Source organism: Cupressus sempervirens, chromosome 3, assembly GCF_028749045.1.
Source record: "Cupressus sempervirens isolate cs-2001-9-10 chromosome 3, ASM2874904v1, whole genome shotgun sequence".
Taxonomy (NCBI): domain Eukaryota; kingdom Viridiplantae; phylum Streptophyta; class Pinopsida; order Cupressales; family Cupressaceae; genus Cupressus; species Cupressus sempervirens.
The window spans coordinates 609,144,840-609,167,290 of record NC_143120.1 but is presented as its reverse complement, the minus strand read 5'-3'; the positions used below and the strand labels follow the sequence as shown (position 1 = coordinate 609,167,290).

Genomic DNA, 22,451 nt, shown 5'->3' with positions numbered 1-22,451 from the left:
TTCCACTTTTAATAAATTCCACTTATGATAAATTCCTAACAGTGGCTCAATTTTGTTGTCTATTAAATTTAGATCCCAATTACTTCTTAACATAGATAATATTTGATCACAAACTTAGACAACTATTTGGTGAAACTATTTAGTAACTGCCCTCTTTAAAAGTCTAACAAAGATTGATCTTAGTTACTTCATAGATTTAGCTAATATTTGATCTCACGTTTACATAGCTATTTGGTGATTGTCCTCTTAAAAAGCTAATTGAGCATTTGCCTATGTAATCAGCAATGTGAATATAAATGAAAAAATATATTTTCTACAATTCAATTTGATCTCAGGTAGTTCATAGACTTGATTAATACTTGATCTCACCCTTAGGCAACTATTTGGTGATTGCACTCTTTTAAAAAGTTAACTGAATATTTTCTTATGCAATCAACAATATTAATATAAATGACAAAAAACAATAAACAAATTAAGTACAAAAGACAAAAGAACTTATCCTGAGAAAACACCTTCAACTTGACAGGAAAAACCCAGCCACACAAGAAAAAAGCCTCTTTTATTGATATAATAAATGTTCAAGTACAATGCTTTCCATTTGATACAATACATTATGCACAAAGCAATCACATATATATATATATATAGAAAGAGAGAGAGAGAGAGAGAATATTGAGACTCTATTCATATTACAACCAAAGGTCCCTTAAAATTCCAAAAAACAAGTCTTTTCATATTTCTAGATGCGTGACTCTTTACATGACACATGTCATTATCTCAAATATTATCATAAATATCTTCTCCAATTGTTGACACATTATTATCTCTATTTCACAAGATCTCTATCACAGCTACAATCTTCAACAATTAGCAATATGAATATAAACGAAAAAAATATATTTTCTACAATTCATTTTGATCTCTAGTACCTCATAGACTTGGTTTGTACTTGATCTCACACTTAGGCAACTAATTGGAGACTGCCATCTTTTAAAAAGTTAACTAAATATTTGCTTGTGCAATCAACAAAATGAATATAAACAACGAAATCTACTTTCTACGACTCATAAGTTAGATTCCATTTTGGTTGCTCTCTATATCTCTATATTATGGAAATGCACAGAAGTTAAAATCGTCTCTTTTTTCTACAATTTTTTTACGTTTTTTTGTTTTTTAAATTTCAAATTTTTCCTGATATTTTCAAAAACTCTTATACTTTTGGTTTGTTGATTAATTCCCCGTACGAATTTTGCTCCTGTGGAAAATGAAATTGTAACTCATTGTAATTCAACTAGAATTCAACCAAACGCCAACTTTGATGCTTTTGATGAAGAATACGAAGGTATTGAATATCGGTTGTAATTTGCTTCATGTGTTGACATTTGGCACATGACTAAATTATCAATTTATGAGTGTTTTCATTTTTGCACATTATGAGGTATTTGATTATTTTGTTTTTTAGCAATAATAAGTACAGAATTTTACAAATTTAAATACATATTATATATGTGTGTGTATATGTTACTATGTGCGCATGTGCATAACAAGTATTTGAACCCATACCCATATAGAAGGAAATAAAAAAGGAAAAAAAAACCCACATTGTTGTACCCAATATCTACACTTGAACTTGTACCAATTGCAATAACTTAAGGTCATAGCATACTAGTTAAGGTTTAGGAGTAAGTGCTAGTTTATAATATAACTAAACTTGAATGAACATAATCAATGCTCTAAGATGGTAGAATCAACTTGGCATCTCATGTAACGGAAAGGGTTGTCATATTAGAAAGTTATTTTGTACATCATAATACATGTCTCATCCTGATAATATGTGATCTAAAAAATGCTTTAAATTTTCACACCAACCTTTTCTAATATCCTTATTTATTCATTATAGACTGTGGAAGCCAGAAATTAATAAGGAAAGATTGTCAATGATCTATTTCATCACACTACTAATTGTTGATGTCTGTTTTGTATCACTACATAACATATAGGAATGGAATACTTTATATAGAATACCAAACACTCAACCCTCTCTTGAAAAGTAAATACTCATGAAGACATGAGAAAAACTCCAATGTTCCTTACACCTGTGGATACTAACTCAGTTATATTAATATGATTTGTTGGTCAAACACGTAGGCGGCCTTACATTATGCATTCAAGGATTGTCGAACTCTCATTGTGATGGTGATGATGTATGGCTTCCTAAGTATATGAGCGCCAAATAATGTTGATGGTGATGGTGATGGTGATGGAGGGTGCGTGTTCAAATGACTTATGCCTTCCTAACTTTCTTCTCAATTGAACTCTAACTACTACACTACTCGCTGCCTTACTCCTACTCTTATGGATGGAAAGATTAGCAAATGGACGGGGATCAAATCTGATGAAAGCTTACAAGTGGCTCTACCTCCATAGATGTAATGATTCAAGGGAAAAAGACTAGATTACCACGCAAGGCTTCCTAACCAGCTACTAGGATGCTAGTGGCCTAATTTGTAGATCCCTATCAAACAGCCACTAACATCACCATGCAACTATCCATCTACTCTTACTCTTAACAACTTTCTTGAAAAAAATCTACTTTAACAACTTCAATAAAATTGAAGTCTAACTATTGGAAGTAGAAACCATGCAATTACACCAAGTGTTCTTAATCACCATGCAAGTCACAACAATGATAAAGAGAAGCAATTTTGGTATTATCTTAAGCAACAATTTTCTTCAACCCCTTTACAAATGAGAGCAAATGGCCTTATATAAGGGCTAAAATTACAACCAACGGTAAAAATTAAGAGGCAAAATCAACGATCCAGATCGAATCCCAAAAACCTTAATTAGGGTTCCTACCCCATCGGCCAATGAGAAGGCGGCACCTCATCAACGGACCAATGAAAAAAAAAAAAAAGTGGCAACCAATGAGAAGGCACCAAAATGGTAGCCAATTAGAATCAGACACCTATCCTACCCAAGAAGGAGAATTTGCCACTTGGACTTACATCAAATGATCTTCTAATATAGTTCTACCCTTTTCTTTTCATCTTCTTAGCCAAAGCAATGAACTTGGCTAGCTTGTCGTTGACTTCATGGGAGGGCAAGGCGTGTGCATCTTGAGCTTAATTGAATTCATCATGTTGCTCGTTGCTTGCAGTGTTTTCTCATGATCCTTCCCATATCCTTTCGCATATCTAATAAAGGCATTGAGAGAGGCAAGGGTACCCAAATGCTTCTTCTTGATGGCAACCTTCCCAACTCATCCAATCTTGATCGAAATTCTGTCCCATTGACGTTCTCCTCTTTGATATCTTCAAAATCAAGTGCAGCCCCAACATCGCTCATCATGGTTGAAATGGAAGTGTCAACGCTTGGACTGTGTTGTGCAATCTCATTCCATATCTCTTCAAGTATCCTTAATTTGATGGTCAAGGCAACAATCGAAGACTCCACCGTACTCATTCCTCCTTCATCCACCAACTTGGTTCTTTCCAAATATCTCTCCTATATCTCGATAAATGCCTGTAGCCTGGGAATGGCTAAGTCCTTAACTAGAAGGAAATCCTTCCACTCCCCTTCAAATGCTCTGAATTTGTCTCTAATAGCCACCAATGACCTGAATGTCGAGATAAAGGAAGGCGAGCCTATCTTGAATTATATCATTGATCCAATATTTGACTTCGCGCAGTTGAGCCGATATCTCTTCTATGTTGCTCCCACTGTCTTGCAGAAAGGCTGCCGATGCAACTATTGGATAGGTTGGCAATCTCTCCAATACTTGTTTTCGGCCTCCAACTTTACAATCCTCTCATTTGCCTTCCTCAACCTTTCTCTAATTGAAACCGTGCCTTCATAGATCTCCTCACATTCCATGTCATCTGTGATTCTTCCCAAGTTGTGCTCCACTATTGCATATTCTTGAGCTACAATCTCATAAACTGCCTTGCTAACCTTTGGTATAGCAATTTTAACTTTTCGGTGACCATCATCATCGCTCTTGATTACCTTTGCCATCACTTTTGCAATTTGTTTTTGTTTCTCACTATCTTCCTTTTCCACTAAACCTTGAATATCTTCAACTGTTCAGATAGTCACCACCTCACCTCTTGGCATAAGCATTTGCCTTAACCATAGCGGTGCAATGCATCTCCCCAAAACTGGATTCGGTTCAATTAGCAAAGCATCACCAACAGCCTCAAGCGCCTGGCTTATTTTCTCAATATCAATTGGCCTATCCTCTTCTTCACTAGTGACTGTCATATCATCTCTGTGTTGGTTCTCCAAGAGAGGAGAGTACTTGGTACTATCACTGTAACCACTTGATTCTGAATCAAAGCTCACCTCTACCGCGGCCCCTTGTCTACTTGTATTACCCTCTTAGCCTCTTGCCTCAATTATGCTCTCCCTTGACAGTGCTACATTTTGTCTCTTTGCTGGAGGATCCTGATGTTCTTTACTTTTCTCAACCTCCAAATTTCTCTTCTTGCTCTTAACTGCTCTTGGTTGTAGGCTATTGCCTTCACCTTTCTGTCAGATTGACTCCGTTGGACCTTCTTCCAATTTCATCTTCTCATAAGTAAGGCGTACCTTCCGACTTTGTAATTGCCTTAACTTCTCATTGTACCATGACTCAATGTGTAGATCAATTGTCCTTGTAACTACTTCTAAGGAAGGATCCTGACGATCATCCCAATCCACTAGACCCAATTATGTTCCATCCACTGTATCATAATCTTCTCTTAGCAAATTTTCAACATCTTCCAGTTGATCAAGAATATCAAAGCCTCTCCATCTGATTGCCCTCATCATGCCCACTGACAATCTTGAGAAATCATGTGAAAGTCATCCTCTGCATTGGCCCAAAAAAATTCTATGGTAGAAATATGTTTGAAAGTGTTTTCGTGAGATGCCTCGATAAGACCATTAGGATCGAATCCCAATCTTGCTCTATACCATCCTAGATGATATCGCTCTAACTCTTTCTCCACAACTACAAAGACGACAAGATTGGGGCAAGTATCATTGCCTATTCCAAATGAGAAGGTAATCCCTGTCTCACCTTTAAGTTTCATCATTTTGTCATAAGGCTCAAGTTGCCTAGCCAACTCCATCAAAACTATCTTGTCGGGTGGGCACCTTGGAAGTCTCTTGGGACAAATTGTACTTCCTGCTACTCTAATGTATGTAAATTGAGGAAATTGGATGAACCAACTCCCATACTTCTTAACTTTTGCTTCCGCTTTCATTGAGAGCCTTCTAGCAGGTGTTCCTTGTAATATCCTTGTCGTCCTCATGGCAAAGGCATCATAAAACATCTTATAATCTTTGGTGTTGTGCAAATGAAGCTGTGGATAGCACTCATGCACCAAACATTGCCCCAGCCCATTGCCAATCACTCTTAAGGCCTTAAGTCCTAGATTTTCATATAGTTTCGCAATCAAATAGAAAAGATAGGACCCCATATCGAATTGCTTTTGATTTTGCACTATCCTAAGTTGCAACTCTAAATTTTCACTTATAATCCTAGCCTTATCAAATTTTCTCTTTCCATTTTCAATTTCATCAATAAAGTTGTACATCCAATTCTTGAATTGCATACCTTGAGCCACGCCCATGATCTGGCTAAGAAGCACAACAAGGTTGTCGTACTCTGATTTGTAATCTGACTTGGTGAGCTTTGACAACTTAGTAACTCCCTTCTTGCCTTCGTGTAACCAATTCTGCTTTAAATGAATGAAGTAGGCCTCTTGGTTATCCTAAAATAACTTGGCTGCCTAATCCATCATTACCACTGTCATGCCTTTATACTAGGGAATATCGAATACTTCTTCGACCACTTGTTCGCTAATGTTAGCCAACACTCTCTTCCCTTTATCGAAAATGATAGACTTGGTCACAATATCAAATTGGGATGCACATTCCATTACCAACTCCGGACAAAGCAAGGTAGGAGGGAAAATTGTCGCATGTACAATTCCGCTCTTGTAGATCTTCTTTGCCATGGGGATTGTCCTTCCTTCAATCTATCCTTCAATTGTACCATGTTCACCGTGTCAATATTGGTATCACTTATTCGCTCACTTTCAAAAAGAAAATGGTCTTAGGCATCATGTCTTCCTTGTTTTTTTTGGTATTCATTTCCTTTGGGTTCTTGCTTGCACTAACATCTACCATCCTAAACACTTATTCCTGCCCCTTCGTTCTAAATGATATGGACTACACTTATCAATCTCCAACCTTCTTTCTATCGATGTAATCTAGCTTATTTCTACCTCTCTGAGTCTTATCTCTACACTTATTTCCTAGAGATGGAACTACCACTTATTTCTACCTCTTCGTTGCCTTAGGATGGACTACACTTATATCTCCCAACTTCAATCCTAGGGTGGTCTATCTTATTTCTACCTCTCCAAATGTCCTATCATGAAATCTACACTTATATCTCCCAACTTCAGCCTATCAATGGGAATGATGAAGTGGTGGATGAAAGGTGCAAGAAGAAGATAAGGGAAACGAACCAAGCAAGAACAAGGTATAGAATCCACATTTAAAACCAATCTTCACCTCTAAAAATGAATGATAATTTTACCTTAAATCAATCTTTACCAATAATCGGGCCATCTTCAAGTTTGAGTCAGATCCCGAAAAATTTCAATCCTCCTCCAAAATATGATGCCCTAGCAAATGAAATGCTTGCAAAAATCTGCCCTTCCCAGTGAATCTTGACCTTAAATTGCCTTGCCAATTCACCAAATAAAATCGCCAAGCTGAAGAAAAAAAATCACAGCCCTTGGAGGAAAAATCAGACTTCAAAATTGTTGTCAATCTCACAAAAATCAGATCTGCTCCAAAAAGTCATCCTTGGCAAAAATTCGCCCAAGCAAAAAGGAGAAAAAATGTCGCCAAGAAATGGAAAATCTGCCTCAAAAAATCGCCCAAGCTGGAAATTTGCTTCCCTTTGAAGAAAATCTCACACACAAGGAGGAGGAAAAAATGAATGAGGAAATAGGAGGGGGGGAAGCCCCTCTTATACCAAATTTTTTGCCTCTCCAAGTGGGCTGACTTGCTTGGAGGGAAAACAAAATTAAATTAGTCCCTTAATTAGTGGCCCAAATTTAAATGCAACATTAAAATTACTTAGCCTTATAGTGAAATTGGCACATTTAATTGCCAGTTTTGATTAGAAATCGCAAAATAAAAATAAGGTAAGCCTAAGAGATGTCAAATTTTTCATTTAATAATGTTTTGGCAATTAAAATATCATTAAAATCGAATTTAGCAAGCCAAAATCAATTTTCAATTCCAAATTACCAATTTCCTTTAACATTTCTAAAATCCTCTAGGTAAAATTTCAACCAAATTAATGAAATTTTGCAATTTAATCCACTTTTAATTTTGCAATGCAATTTCAATTTTTTTAACAGAACAAATCCTTTTCCTAGCAATCGAAATTCAAACTCCAATTTCAATTTCACTATCAAAAATTCCTTTTCGCCAAAAAAATTTGAAATTTTCCAAAACCACTAAATCTAAAAATTTCATTTTTAAAATGCTCAAGCTTATACAATTATATCAAATTTTCAAAATACATCTGAGTCCAAAAATTTGCAATTTTATCCTATCGGATATCATTCTAACCATCGAAAAAATGTTTTTTTTTTTTAATTATGTTTAGCCTAAGGATAAAATTACATGTTCCAAAAAATCAAGTTTAGCACCAGGTGAAAACAAACCAAATCTCCCCTGGCCCGAAGGCATCCAAGGTGTAAAATTTTCAAATCAAAAATCCTCGGGCAACTCCAAATTTTGCTAAGGCAACTGAAAAAAGGGGGTCCCCAAAATTTTTGGGGCAACGGTGTGAAAACCTCACAACACTAATCCACACCATTGGGCCAAAGAGCAGATTTGCACAGCTTTCTAGCATGAAGAGACTCCATCTCTCCATCCACCACCTATGGCAAATTTCAAACCTAGGCCACAAATGGCCATGAGAATATTTCAGATCTTTCCTCTAATGTCCATAATATATGGTCATTAGTAGAATGAGTAGATGATTTTTTTTCAAGATGTAAAATATGTTTCAAAATGACATTTCAGCCACTATGAAACATCTCTAACCATAAATGTGAAAGACGAACCAAAATACATTGAACAATAATTATCTAATAGCATTACTCTAGATCTAGATTGACTCTTGGCAAACCAAAAATATATATCATATTCAATTATTCAAGATTCAATCCAAAAAAACCCTTGCTTTTCAAGCCAATGTAGCAGTAAACATTTTTTCTTTTTTCTTTTTTAAAACCAAAACGAGGTCTTTGAATGGTAGGTCCTGATGGGATCAAGGGCAAGCATCCCCTTGCAAAACAACAAATTTAAGGCCTTTGACATTATGTTCTCTTGAAAATCTTATTTTGCAAAGATTTGCCAAACCCTATCCAAGTAGTAGATGAAATCCTAGGAATTTCCAATGAATTTTCACAAATAACCCTAGAATCTCAGTAGCCAAATTCGTCAATAATTTTGTGGCACTGAAATTGACCTCAATTTCACCTTCAAATCTCCCCTAAAAATTTGTCACACTTTCTACCTTGACACCATGCAAAATTGCATCAAAATTGATGTCTTCCATTGTTGACCAAGTAACCAGACTTGGTAGGGGTTCATGTTCAAGGCCAAGGGTTTGGTTGGTGAGTTTGAACAAAAGTTTTTGGAGTTTGGTTTGTTTTGGATTTGTCCACACAAAAACATGAAAGTATTTTTATATAATAATATCTATAAATTTTCTATGATATCAATAAAGTTGATATGTGAAATTATATTATAACAATAAAAATTTAAAGAAAGAATTAATAACTAATAAATAATATATAAATATATCTTTATTAATTTTGAGAGTTAATTAGCATATATAGTTACAATTTTTTTATCAATATTAGTACTACCAAAAATTTTGCATAAAAATACGAGGTGTTTTTGTATTTGAAAGAAGAATTTATGTTTGTCAGAGAAGTTTAATTAGAATTACATCGATGAGTTTATACTATTATTTCATCATTGTGATTATTTTTAATCTAAGTTGTCGGTTTGGGTTCGGGTTTCAAGAACTAGTTTGTTGGTATGGCAAAATTTTGAAATGGGGTTTAGGTTCATTAGTATTGAGACATGTAAAAATTGTGCACACGCACACGCGCACACACACGTGTGTGCGTGTTTGTGTACATACATATGTATGCAGCCTACAAGTATGAATTAAGATTAGAATGTCAAATAGGGTCATAAAAACAACAGACACTTGTAATCGCATCATAACAACATCAAAATATTAAAATAATAATATTGAGTTCAACTATCATTGTTTTGACTTTTAATAATTGGAACTTTAGTTTCAACTATCTAATGGATTATCTAAACCTTCATCTTCTTCATCAAAGGCTTTAGTTGATTCACAAGCAGTGCCAACACCAATGGGACCAGTTAGGGAATGTCTTGGAAATTACAAAACCATTTCTAGAGAGCAATCATGTCTCTAGAGTCTAGTCACTAGAGGCATAGACTGAGCACAACCCAAAAATGGCATTCTCCTCTTCAAGATTAGCCAAGCTGCTCTATTGCATGGGGATGAGTCAGAAACTTTTACAAATTGAGCCCACCTATTTGAAAGCAAAATGACTAAACCCTCTTTGCCTTTCTCATGGTTGATCGAAAATAGGACATCATCTTTCCAAATGAATTTAAGATTAGTCTCCAACATGAATTATGCAGTTTTTACATCGTGTAGGAAGACAGCATCTTTTTTGTTATCCGTATTTAAAAATTTTCTAACAATATATTTTTTGTCGGGGGATTCAAAATTTCTGATATTCTAAGAAGGGCAATGAGACCCCATGAAAACAAGGTAAAAGGTAAAAGCTAACACAAAAGCTAGGGAAGAGTTAACATGTATCAAAGACTCTCTAAGGAGATTAAAAGCAAATAAGATTCAAGGCCTTAAAGTTAGCACAGAGATGAACTGGGGTAAGGTTCGAAGTGTTTCTTTATATACATTAGAAATAAAGATACAAGGGAGAGAATAGATGAGGATGGGCAGAAGATAAACGATATATGATATTGAGGAAATACAAACAATTCTTTGCTTTCTATTAAAATCTTATCTTTTCTAAAGGAAGCAATCCAAACATCAAAGAGCAAGGGGACTCTGTAGACAACTTATCCCAAAACAGCTTTCATTGGAGGACTACTGGAATTTAATAAGAAGATCACCTTAGAAGAAATTAAGAAAGCAATAAGCATCTTCAACAATAATAAGTCCCCTGGGGTTGATGGCTTGCCCGTGGGATTCTCTAAGAAAAACATAGATTGGGGAAGTCAAGACTTGCTCCAAGTGTATGATGAAGTTGTGGAAAAAGGTTCTCTTGGAAGCACTACTAAAAAGGGAGTGATTAAGTTCATTCCTAAAGATGGTTATAAATCTCTAATTAAAATTTGGCACCCAATCACCCTGCTTAATGTTTCTTACAAAATTATTGTTAAGATTCTTGCTCTAAGGTTAGTCAAGATCCTTCCCACCATAATCAGTAATATTCAAATTGATTTCATCAAAGGTAGGTACATTCTTGAAAATCTTCTAGCTAGCTAGGACATCATGGATTGGACTAAACACCCAAAGCAGAACATAGCTATGTTTCACCTGGATTTTTAAAAAGCGTACAGCAGGGTTGAGTGGTCATTCTTGATAATGACTTTTGAAGCCTTTGGCTTCCCTAACAAATTTTATAAAATGGTTAAGAGTCAAGACTAAGTTATACAATGTTGTAGACCAAATTGATATAAATGTTTCCTTATCTGAAACTTTTGCTCTGGAGATTTTTGTTAGGCAAGGATGGCCACTCGCTCCTGTGCTTTTTATTATTGCATTTGATGTTCTGTTCATCTTTTGAGAGATTCCTCTATGTCTCCTAAAATTAGGACTATATCCCTCACTGACAAGGAGGATCTCCTTAATATGCACCTTGCTGATGATACTGCTTTATTCTTGGATCTATCTGAGGAAAATGTGGGACTCCTTATACACAAATTATACATTTTCTGCGCTATATAATTCAGAGTCCATTATGCTACGTTGGAAAGAATTCCCTCCTCAATGGCCTAGCAAGTATGAATTTCAATTGGAGGGTCCCACCAAGATAGTTAGACATCTTGGACTCCCTTTTTCAACTAATCCAAACTTATAAGATATGTAGCTCTAGACCAAAGGAAAAACTAAATGCAAACTTGATAAATGGAATATCTGGCCGAAAGATTCCAGATCTGCCAGAAGATATTATCTGCATTTAGTCTTTAATATTCATCTGTTTAGCTATTTGATAGCTAACAAGTAAATGAGACTAAGAAAAAAAAATCAGAAAATGCTTGTGGTTAGGTGGAAAGGGCAAGAGAAAAAACCATTCAGTCAAATGGAATTGGTGTTGCATACTAAAGTCTATGGAGGCCTGAGATTGAAGGATCTAAAGCTTCATGGAATTGTGCTTGCTGCTAAGTAGATTGCTAATGCCATTGAAGGAAATGAGCCTGTGAAGGGGTGTGTAAGGAATAATATTAAGCATGCTACCCCCAAACAAGCAAAATCTTGGAAGCTGATCCCTTTCTATGATCTACTTATTGGCAACTTCCCAATTACTCCTGCAAGAACCACCGTGTTTAAGAGTACCTAAAAAGATTGGAAGAAAGGCTATATTAGTAATAATGATTTAGTGGAAAACAATAATAAGATTCATGCTTACAGATCCATCCAGTGGAATCTAAAGCATAAAAATAAACCCCTTGCCTTGCTTCAAGGATGTTCTGCCAAAAGTTGGTCCTTGAAAAGAATTAGATGTTTCCGAGATATATTAGCAAAAGGTCAGTTAAAATTTTGGGTTTCATTGAGTAAGTGTTTCCAAGATATCTTGGCAAAAGGTCGGTTAAAATCTTGGGATTCATTGAGTAGGTATTTCCAAGATATCTTGGCAAAAGGTCAGTTAAAATCTTAAGTTTCATTGAGTAGTAAGTATGATCTTCCTCAATCAAATTAGAGAACCTGCTCCATTCTCAGGGAATCATGTAGGATTCCGCAATAACCTAAAATCCGTATTAAGGAGAATAATAATCTGTCAGCTAAACTGGAGTGGTGGCACAGAAGTCCATACGATATTCGCTAACCTAATTTTAAATCTTCAAGTTTCAAGAATTTCATTTTAGATTGCCTCAAAATAACATAGAACTTGTGCTTAAGTGAGAATCAATGGTAAATCATGTTTAAACAGCTCTGGTCTAGTAGGGTAGAGCCTAAGAAAAGATGTTTTGAATGAATATTATTCTTAAATGCCAGATTCGTCCTAGACAGACCAGATCCGGATTCAGATCCAATCCGGATCCAGATCCGGGCTTGGATCTGTGAGGATCCCTGACAGATCCATAGGCAGAATAAAGGATCTTGCCCAGATCCTCACGGATCCAAGCCACAGTTTGAGGATCCAGCGCTGTGAAACTTTTTTGATTTCATTGTGTAATTCAGTAATTCAATGTGAATGTGTTGATTTTCTTTATAATCGTGAAAATAGATCAATTATCAAGTATAATAGATTCATAGATCCATATAGAATCATAGATTCATAATATGAAATAATTTAGTTTTAGAATTATGTATATTTCTCTTATTTTTTAGTGTATATATATAAACACACACGAATCATAATTGGAAAAAAAAACCTGAATCCACGGATCCAGATTACAAATTGGTAACTTAGATATTATTACTTCAAAATTGCCTTACAAGCTTATATCACCATGATACTAAAATTTGTACAATGGAGAGACAACCAGAAACTACAAGACATGTCTTATTTGATTGCTTTTATGTGAAGGAAATTTGGAACTTGCTTTGTTTTAATCTTAGAGGATGGAATGACAATGTTAAATCTTCTGAAATCTTATTGGGTGTGGTAGATGATTTAAGCAAACAGTGTCCTATGTTCTGGTAAATTTTATTTACTGAAATCTTGTGGTCAATCAGGATTGCAAGGAGTTAAAAAGTTTCAGGATAAGAGAAAGTCACTTACTGAACCTTGTAAGAGACTCATCTTTTACAATGTTGCAATGCAGGTGACAGGAACCACAGAGAACTCCATACCCATGACCAATATGAACAGGGCTGAGAGTAGATATAGATTTTATTGCCATTGATAAACGTTAAACACTCCATTGTCTCAAGGGCTTACCCGAAATTTAAGGGAGATATAATGACCAAGAGCCTCCTCCAAAGAGCGGGAAAGAAGATGAAGCAGCAAAATGTATAGTTTCAGGAATGTCAAAACTTTGTATCAGCGCAGACAATATGCTGTAAACGTATTATCAATTTCAGAAAACAGTCAACAAAATTTACCGATGATGTAAGTTTCAAAGATGCAGAGTTCAGTCATGTTTTAGGCATGGTAAGCAATTAGTGTCGGGGCCAAACGTTAATTTTCAGTTATGCCTAAATCAAGCGTGGTCCATAGTTCAATATATTATTTTCCAACCAATAAAATCAAATCCTCGCATTTCAAACCGTCTCATGTAATCATTCACCTTTTGATACAATTCACCTGAAAGGTCAGCGAATAATGAAATAAGGAACATTTGTCATCGCCATCTCGGTTAGCTTGCAAATATTTCTCACAACAAAATCCAGTTCTTGGGATGTTCAGAATGAATTTATTTATCATATCTTGGAAGATCAATGCAGCGCTGAGATCCGTAACAATAAATTCAACTTCAAAGCAAGCAAGAAAAATTAAAAACTAACAAAAGGATTAACTTAAAAAGGAAAATTGGAAACCAAAACCAGAAGAAAACCAACCGATGAGAGACAAGTGCGGAGGCGTTCCCATGCACTGGCGGCAGCTCCCATGGCAGTGACAGAAAACTCTGTGGCTGAGGATATCTCCATTACGACAATCATTTGTTCATAGATGTCTTTCTTGATAATCTTTTTGCAGGGGAACAGACCCCAGGGCCTGTTATTAACCATTGGTTCTTCTTGGCCTTTGGGCATCTGCCATGCGACCGCCTTGGGAGCAGCAGGCAAAAGCCCATTGTTCCTGCTCTCACTTGGCTGTAGTTCTTCTTGGCCTTTGAGCATCTGCCATGTAACCGCCTTGGGAGCAGCAGGTAAGAGCCCCTTACTCTTGATTTCCGCTGCCTGTCGCTTCGCTAGAGCTGCCAATCGATTGGCCTCGGCTCGCTTGCGCTGTTCTTCTGTTAACACCGTCATTTCTTATGATTGTTCTTTTCCTGCTCAGATTTGATGGTGGGCAAGACAGGCGGTTATGCTATGGGTAATTGAGCAATGGCCTGTGTAGAACGGAAGCCTTCCCCTGAAAAAATGGATTCAAATTTTCAAAATGAATGCTTGTGCCGCGGTATTGGGCGCATTGCGAAGGGGAGCAAGGGGAAGGACATGAGGGGGTTGAAGGAACAAATTAGAATAAAACGTTTTTTATATTTTTTAAGATCAGCATGGTTTAGAAAGAAATACAGAAATCATTTCAAGTTTATGAAGTCAAATATAGCGTATGGGACAGATGTATTTTAGCATTTTTTCATGTTGATGATGAGTGCACCCATATTTTCAGTTATTTTTGAATAGATTGATTTAGTAATTAGTTATTAAAATATTAATATAATTGTATATCTTGTTCTTAAAGACGTCATTTTAAAAAGAAATGGTTTTTTTTTTTTTTTCAAAATGTGGAAAATGCATTTTTATAAGATATTGCATCTTTATATTTTTCTTTGGGAGGTGTTTCCACTGTTCAATTTGAATGTTATGAATAAATCATTGTTATTCAATTATTTGTGTGTTTGAGTGCATTGTCTATAAGTTTAGTTTGTTGGAATTGCAAAGGTTATCCGTGGAGACGTGGGCCTGGGTTAGGGCCTATTGCGGAAGGCAAAGACATTATTTGTCTCATAGAGACACATGAGCATGAGGGATGTAAGACCCCATTGTTTGAAGGCTACTGGAAGATGGCAGTGTGGAATGAGGCAGCGGGAAATGGTAAAGGTTATGGAGGTATAATGGTTCTAGTAAAAGAAAAAGAAGGTCGTGTCATTCAGCTGGAAAAGACTGATTCTAATAAACAATTTATATGGCTCAAAATCGTGGAAAATAACACTCTTCTCAAGATTGCAGCTTGTTACTTTGCTCCACAAGTATCTAAAATTTATAAAAAGTGTGGTTTAGATCACAATGACCCTTATGCTACGTTAAAGAAAGATGTTGTTGTTTTTTCACAACGTGGGGATGTCCTTCTCGTTGGAGATTTCAATGCTAGGACAGCAAATTGGCAAGCAAGTATTTTCAGCTCCGAAGTAAATGGTAACCCTATTTGGCTCACAGAAGAGAGAAATCATCCATGGGATAGAATATCCGAAGATGCTAAAGACTGCAATCATTTTGGAGAAGAATTGATCACTTTGTGTGGCACATTTGATCTAATAATCTGTAATGGTTTGGCTAGATGGGCTAAGTCGGGCAATTTCACTTGTAACACATACAACGGGGCAAGTGTGGTAGATTATGTAATTTGTTCGCAGCATTTGTATAACAATATTGAAGAAGTTGAAATTGGAGAGCACATTTGGGATCTCAAATCAGATCATAGACCAATGTACGTAAATTTGTATTGGGCAAAGGATAGACGGATTGGGGCAAAAATCCAAGGCCCTCAACACCCACCTTCTCAGGGCAGAATTTTGTTAACTTCAGAAAATAGTAACACTTTCAGGGCTACTCTTGAGGAACTTTGTATGGGACACCCTATGTATAAGCATGGTGTTAATAGTCATGATTTATCAAATCTGATTCACAAGGCTCTTTCAAAATGCAAGAGAGCAAAAAATAGAAAATCTGAAAAGTAGGAGATAATTTCCACAGCTAGTCAAATTGTGATATGAATATCAGGATTTAACTGTGTGATTTTGAGTCAAACTCGATGACCCATGTTTCATGAGTAGTGATTCAACATGAATCCATCTCTCATGAGAATAAATGGAACACTTAGCACTCATTGGATCTAGGTGATGCTCACAGGGGTGAAGCACCGAGACTTCCCGGGAGGTCACCCATCCCAGTACTACTCCAGCCTGAGCGCGCTTAACTACGAAGTTTCCTCCATAGTTAAACCCAAAGCTTGCAACCCCATTTGCAAAACCTTCACCAAGTGTTGTGCCTTATGAACCATTCATTAGAAAGCCCCTTAAGCTCATCAATTGATAAGTAGGAGATAATTTCCACAGCTAGTCAAATTGTGATATGAATATCAGGATTTAACTGTGTGATTTTGAGTCAAACTCGATGACCCATGTTTCATGAGTAGTGATTCAACATGAATCCATCTCTCATGAGAATAAATGGAACACTTAGCACTCATTGGATCTAGGTGATGCTCACAGGGGTGAAGCACCGAGACTTCCCGGGAGGTCACCCATCCCAGTACTACTCCAGCCTGAGCGCGCTTAACTACGAAGTTTCCTCCATAGTTAAACCCAAAGCTTGCAACCCCATTTGCAAAACCTTCACCAAGTGTTGTGCCTTATGAACCATTCATTAGAAAGCCCCTTAAGCTCATCAATTGATAAGTAGGAGATAATTTCCACAGCTAGTCAAATTGTGATATGAATATCAGGATTTAACTGTGTGATTTTGAGTCAAACTCGATGACCCATGTTTCATGAGTAGTGATTCAACATGAATCCATCTCTCATGAGAATAAATGGAACACTTAGCACTCATTGGATCTAGGTGATGCTCACAGGGGTGAAGCACCGAGACTTCCCGGGAGGTCACCCATCCCAGTACTACTCCAGCCTGAGCGCGCTTAACTAGCTTGCAAATGGGGTTGCAAGCTTTGGGTTTAACTATGGAGGAAACTTCGTAGTTAAGCGCGCTCAGGCTGGAGTAGTACTGGGATGGGTGACCTCCCGGGAAGTCTCGGTGCTTCACCCCTGTGAGCATCACCTAGATCCAATGAGTGCTAAGTGTTCCATTTATTCTCATGAGAGATGGATTCATGTTGAATCACTACTCATGAAACATGGGTCATCGAGTTTGACTCAAAATCACACAGTTAAATCCTGATATTCATATCACAATTTGACTAGCTGTGGAAATTATCTCCTACTTATCAATTGATGAGCTTAAGGGGCTTTCTAATGAATGGTTCATAAGGCACAACACTTGGTGAAGGTTTTGCAAATGGGGTTGCAAGCTTTGGGTTTAACTATGGAGGAAACTTCGTAGTTAAGCGCGCTCAGGCTGGAGTAGTACTGGGATGGGTGACCTCCCGGGAAGTCTCGGTGCTTCACCCCTGTGAGCATCACCTAGATCCAATGAGTGCTAAGTGTTCCATTTATTCTCATGAGAGATGGATTCATGTTGAATCACTACTCATGAAACATGGGTCATCGAGTTTGACTCAAAATCACACAGTTAAATCCTGATATTCATATCACAAGAAAATCTGAAACTAATTGTTTTCCAGCCAATGCATGGTTTGATAAGGAATGCAAGAGGGCTAGGAGAAATCTAAGGGAGTCAAATAAAACTAACCTTGACATTAAGACCTACAAATAGATCCTAAAGAAGAAAAAAATCGATTTTATGTCCACAAGGAGAGAGGAGCTAATTTTCTTGGGCAGAAATAACCCCAAACATTTTTGGAAAGAACTCCAACCAAGGAGGAAGCAAACTGAAAATAATATTACTGCCACCCAATGGTTTGATTATGCTAAGAAACTTTATGAACAAGAGGGTGGAGTGGGACAGCCACCTTTGGTCAATGATACCACAAATATTTTTACTGTGCAAGAGATAGAGACAGGGATTAAGAAGTTGGGTGGAGGCAAAGCAAAAGACCTTGTTGCGCTTCAAGCTGAATATTTGAAGTGGGGTATGAAAACTCTTGCACCGCACATCACTGAAATCTTCAAAAAAATCTACCAGGAAGGGTTTTCGAAAGATTGGACAATCAGCCTTGCAATACCACTTTTTAAGAGTGGTGATGTTAACAATCCCTCCAACTACAGGACTATAATGATCAATCCCCTCTTTGCTAAACTTTTTGGCAGTATGATAGAAACTAGGATCAGCAAATGGGTAGAAGAAAATCATAAACGTGCTAAAGGGCAAGCTGGTTTTAGGCCAAAGCACTCGACAGTGGATCACTGTGTCACTCTGAGACACATTATTGAAAAAGAGTGGGAGAAAAAGGAAGAGGTTTTTTGTTGCTTTGTTGACTTCAAAAAGGCTTTTGATACCGTTCCGAGAGACAAGCTTTGGTTGAGGATGGAAGAATTGGGGATTCCTAGGCATCTCAGAGCTGCTGCTCATAGGATGTACGAAGAGGTGAAAGTCAAAATCAGAACTTCAGATGGCATTTCAGAATGTTTTAGGAGCAATATCAGGGTCAAACAGGGCTGCCCTTTATCCCCTACTTTATTTGGTTTATATATTGACAAACTAGAAGAGTGGTTAAACATGCAAGAGCGTGAAGGCATTCAGCTAGGGGAATTTGTTATAAAGCTACTCCTATATGCGGACGACCTCATTTTAATTGCCAAATCTGCTTGTGGTTTGCAAGACCATCTATCTTCTCTTGAGCGCTTTTGTAGAATGGTGGGGATGAAGGTCAATATCAGCAAAACCAAGGTTATGATTTTCTCTAATAATAAAAAATAGCATCAACATGAATTTTATTACAATGGAAGTGTTCTCGAAGAAGTTGCGGAATATAAATACCTTGGCATCGATTTCAACAAAAAACTAAGCTAGTCTAGCTACAGGTATAAAAGGACATTAGGTGGATGGAAGGCTTTCTACGCTCTTCAGAATAGGTGTCGTGAAGCGGAGTTGTGGGATTGGAAAACTATTCAAACCTTGTTCGGTCTTCTTGTGCTGCCAGTTGTTCTTTATGGGTGTGAATTATGGGCCAGCAACACTACTATAGCACAATGGAAACAAATCGAAGGAATCCAAAAGCGCTTGATTACAAGCAAGTTTAAAATTAAAAGCACTGTTCCATATGACATCACGCTAAGTGAAATGGGGGCTGCGCCTATCAAGGCACTTGCTATGGTTCGCCTTTTAAGCTATCTAAAAAGAATCGAAAAAATGGAAGAGGATAGATGGTCGAAAGTTGTCTTTAGTGACACACTATGTAAGCGAAAAAGGACATGGATGCAACAAAACATCAAGTGGATGAGTAAATGGAATATTCATTTCAATATGTGCCCCACAAGTAATAAAGAAATACAGGTCTTTGTTATAGAGAAATTCTACAAGAGAAATTGGGGAAGCGAGATTGGGAGGAAGAAACTATATTATATAAATGAGTTCAACCCCAATTGTGATCAACTCGAAAAAGTGTACATAGGAGCCAACATTTCTTGGAGAGCTAAAATTCTCATTGCTCAGCTAAGAACCAACTCTCACCAACTTCGTTGTGAGACCGGGCGTTGGAAGAGGCCAAAGGAGGCTTGGGAAGAGAGAATTTGCAGATTTTACAATTCTGGGAAAGTGGAAACTGAACAGCACTTTATTCTAGAATGTGAGGCCTACAAGGATAGCAGGGATAAGTTTGCGGATACTATATGTGACAGTTCTTGGCATAACCTGTTCAACGAAGAGTACATTGAGCAATTGGGGGGGCTCATCATTAGTCTACACAAGAGGCGAACAACGCTACTTAAGTCTGCTTGAGTTGTCTTGCTGTCCCATAGGCTATTTTTGGCCTGGTGGACGTTAAAATTTTATCTATCTATCTATCTATATGTGCATTGTAATAATAAAGTGGTTTTCTATTCTATTATTTTTGGTTGTAAAATAGATGTATACTCTCTTTTCCGAACTCGAAATTACTCTATCCTTTTTGTTCTTAATCGCATAATATTTTGCATAAAAAGAAATAGAATAACCATTGTCACAAATCTGACTCGCACTCAACAAATTATGTTTCGAAACTTCCACATATTATACATCATGCACAGGATTATCCTTATTCAAATAAATTGATCCTCATCCTTTAATATAAACTCCTAAGTTATCACCAAACCTAACAAATCCTCCATCAAAATCTTCTAAAGCCTGAAACTTATTTTTGTTGTCAGTCATGTGATGGGAGCTACCACTATCTAAAACCCATGTGGCAGTTTTATGTGCAAACAAGGTTGTTTCCACAATCAAGGATTTTTCTATATTCATGTTTTTAGGTTTCCACACTTGACGAGGTTTCAAGTTCGGTTTACATTGATTTGCAAAGTCTTTTGACATTTTTTGCTTGTGTTTCACACCAAGAATATGTGAGTTAGTCCTAACTAAATGATGATAATTTTTACCCCTATAAGATATTGGACTTTAAATAGACATCTTGTTGGATGGTCTAAGTTGAGATTATATTCTCAAATTGCAACTTATTTTTTCCTTTGTGATTCATTTTTCTCCTATAGCCTTATGAAACTTCATGCAACATAAGTATTTATTTTCTTGTTGTTATTAGGTAAGGCATTCAATTTCATATGTCACTAGTTCAACCACCTATAATTTTGCTTAATCCATGACTTTTTTACTTCATTGAATGCATCTTTTAAGAAATTTTTCTTAGGGATTTACTATCATTTTCTTTATTTATTTCAAATATCTTAAATGACACACCACATTGATAGCTTCAATAGGAATTACACTTGCTTTAGCTAGAAAAGGATCATAGGGGGGCATTCCATGTAACTTGAATTTGATTGTGATAATGTATTTTCTATTCTCTTGATTTGTATTTATTTTTTGTCATGGTACCACTAGCCAAAATGTCCACATCCATTAAACGTTGCCAAAATTACTAATAGCCCACCACCATAACAAGATAAAATGACAATGAATAAGATCTTTGACAAAGGGTAAGTGTGGGAAGTAGTTAAGTAACGGGCTTGTGTCGTTAATCAAATAAGATTATTAATGCATCATTTTATTTCTTTATTTTTAGCTTGTATTGGTGTTCTCTATTAATTATGGCATTCATCACTTTAGGTGTTTGGAGAAGTTTTCATGTTCATCGACTACTATAAGAGGTTTTCGAACATATGTTAGCCCTTGGTAATCGAATTTGAACTAGGATAAACTCTTAAACTCAATATGTATTAGTTTCAACAAAGGTGGTCAAGTTCTAAAATTTCATCAAGGTCAGTGTTGTAAGCACCCAAATTTGGTCTAGTAAACTATAAGCCCACTTTTCACCATTTTAAATTTCTATGCTAGACCACATTACACTTAATCAATTTTGCATGATTATTTAATCATTTATCCTTGATCAAATCATTGTTTAATCATTTATTTGATTTTATTATCTGGTTTGACCACCTTATCCTATGTTTTATTTAATTGAAAGAGTATGTCTCCTTTTCATTAAATAAAACAAAACTTTATTCTATGTGTACATGAAAGGCATTTTCTAATTTAAAAAAAAAAAGAAAAAAAAAGTTATCTACAACTTAAATGTACACTTTCTAAGGTGAATAGAATCTTTTGACTTTACAAAAAGGTTTTTGCTTATTTACCTCCATTGCTCAATCTTTTGCCTCTTAATCTCATCCACACCTTATGTCTCTTAAGAGATACATGCACCTTGATCAACTAAAGAACAAATCTCCACCATTATTTTTTTGCCTCTTACTCTCTACCATCTAAATCTCTTTAAAAGAGGCTCTTCCCTCACTCTCTCATAACCTTATGTTTTCATGCTAGTGTTATAATGTCATTTTGATTCTAAATTTCTTGAGCACTTGCACTCTTGAATACTTGTATTCTACCTTAGTATTTCTTTTCATTACAATTAGTATAGCACATCTAGTTTAATTAGGAGAAAGCAATCTTTCATCTTGTTAGCTTAATTTACTTTCCTTGTTCTTGCATCTCATAGTAGCTTAATTTTGCATCTCGTACTAGTTTAACTTTGCATTGCATATTCACTTGGAAGTTTGGATACTAGCATTCTTATTGCTTGTGCTCATTGAATCTCTCGTTCTATGGTGTACCTTACAAGGGTCTCCAATCTTTAAGTTCATTTGAGAGCCACAATCACAACATTTGATTCCTTGCATGTCATGGATAGAGAGTTATAAGTTGGCTCTATATCTTCCTAATCCATAGGATTCTTTAAGAATAATGATTTATAGAAGTATGCTCACTTTTTAACATGCATTTTTGGCATCCACCATGGAGCTAGAACTAAGTTTTTAGCTCCACTTTGCATCATTTTTAATTTTTCTTGTCACATGTCTATTATTTTTATTTCCAATACAAAATATTGTATGATAGAGTTCTGCTCTGTGTGTGATAAAAATTTGTTTTGCATGTGATTCTATGTCATTTTATT

At 36.2% G+C, this 22,451-nt stretch overlaps 1 protein-coding gene across 1 annotated transcript in view; it reads right to left on the bottom strand.

Annotated features, from left to right (window-relative positions):
• Positions 1-14,533, bottom strand: part of LOC149568152 (SNF2 domain-containing protein / helicase domain-containing protein / HNH endonuclease domain-containing protein) — a 288,465-nt gene extending 273,932 nt beyond the window's left edge. Inside the window, exon 1 of the mRNA XM_089821153.1 lies at positions 13,886-14,533. Coding sequence (XP_089677279.1) covers positions 13,886-14,299 — 414 coding nt within the window. The 5' untranslated portion in view covers positions 14,300-14,533. The remainder of the gene's footprint in view (positions 1-13,885) is intronic.
• Between the last annotated feature and the right edge of the window lie 7,918 nt (positions 14,534-22,451).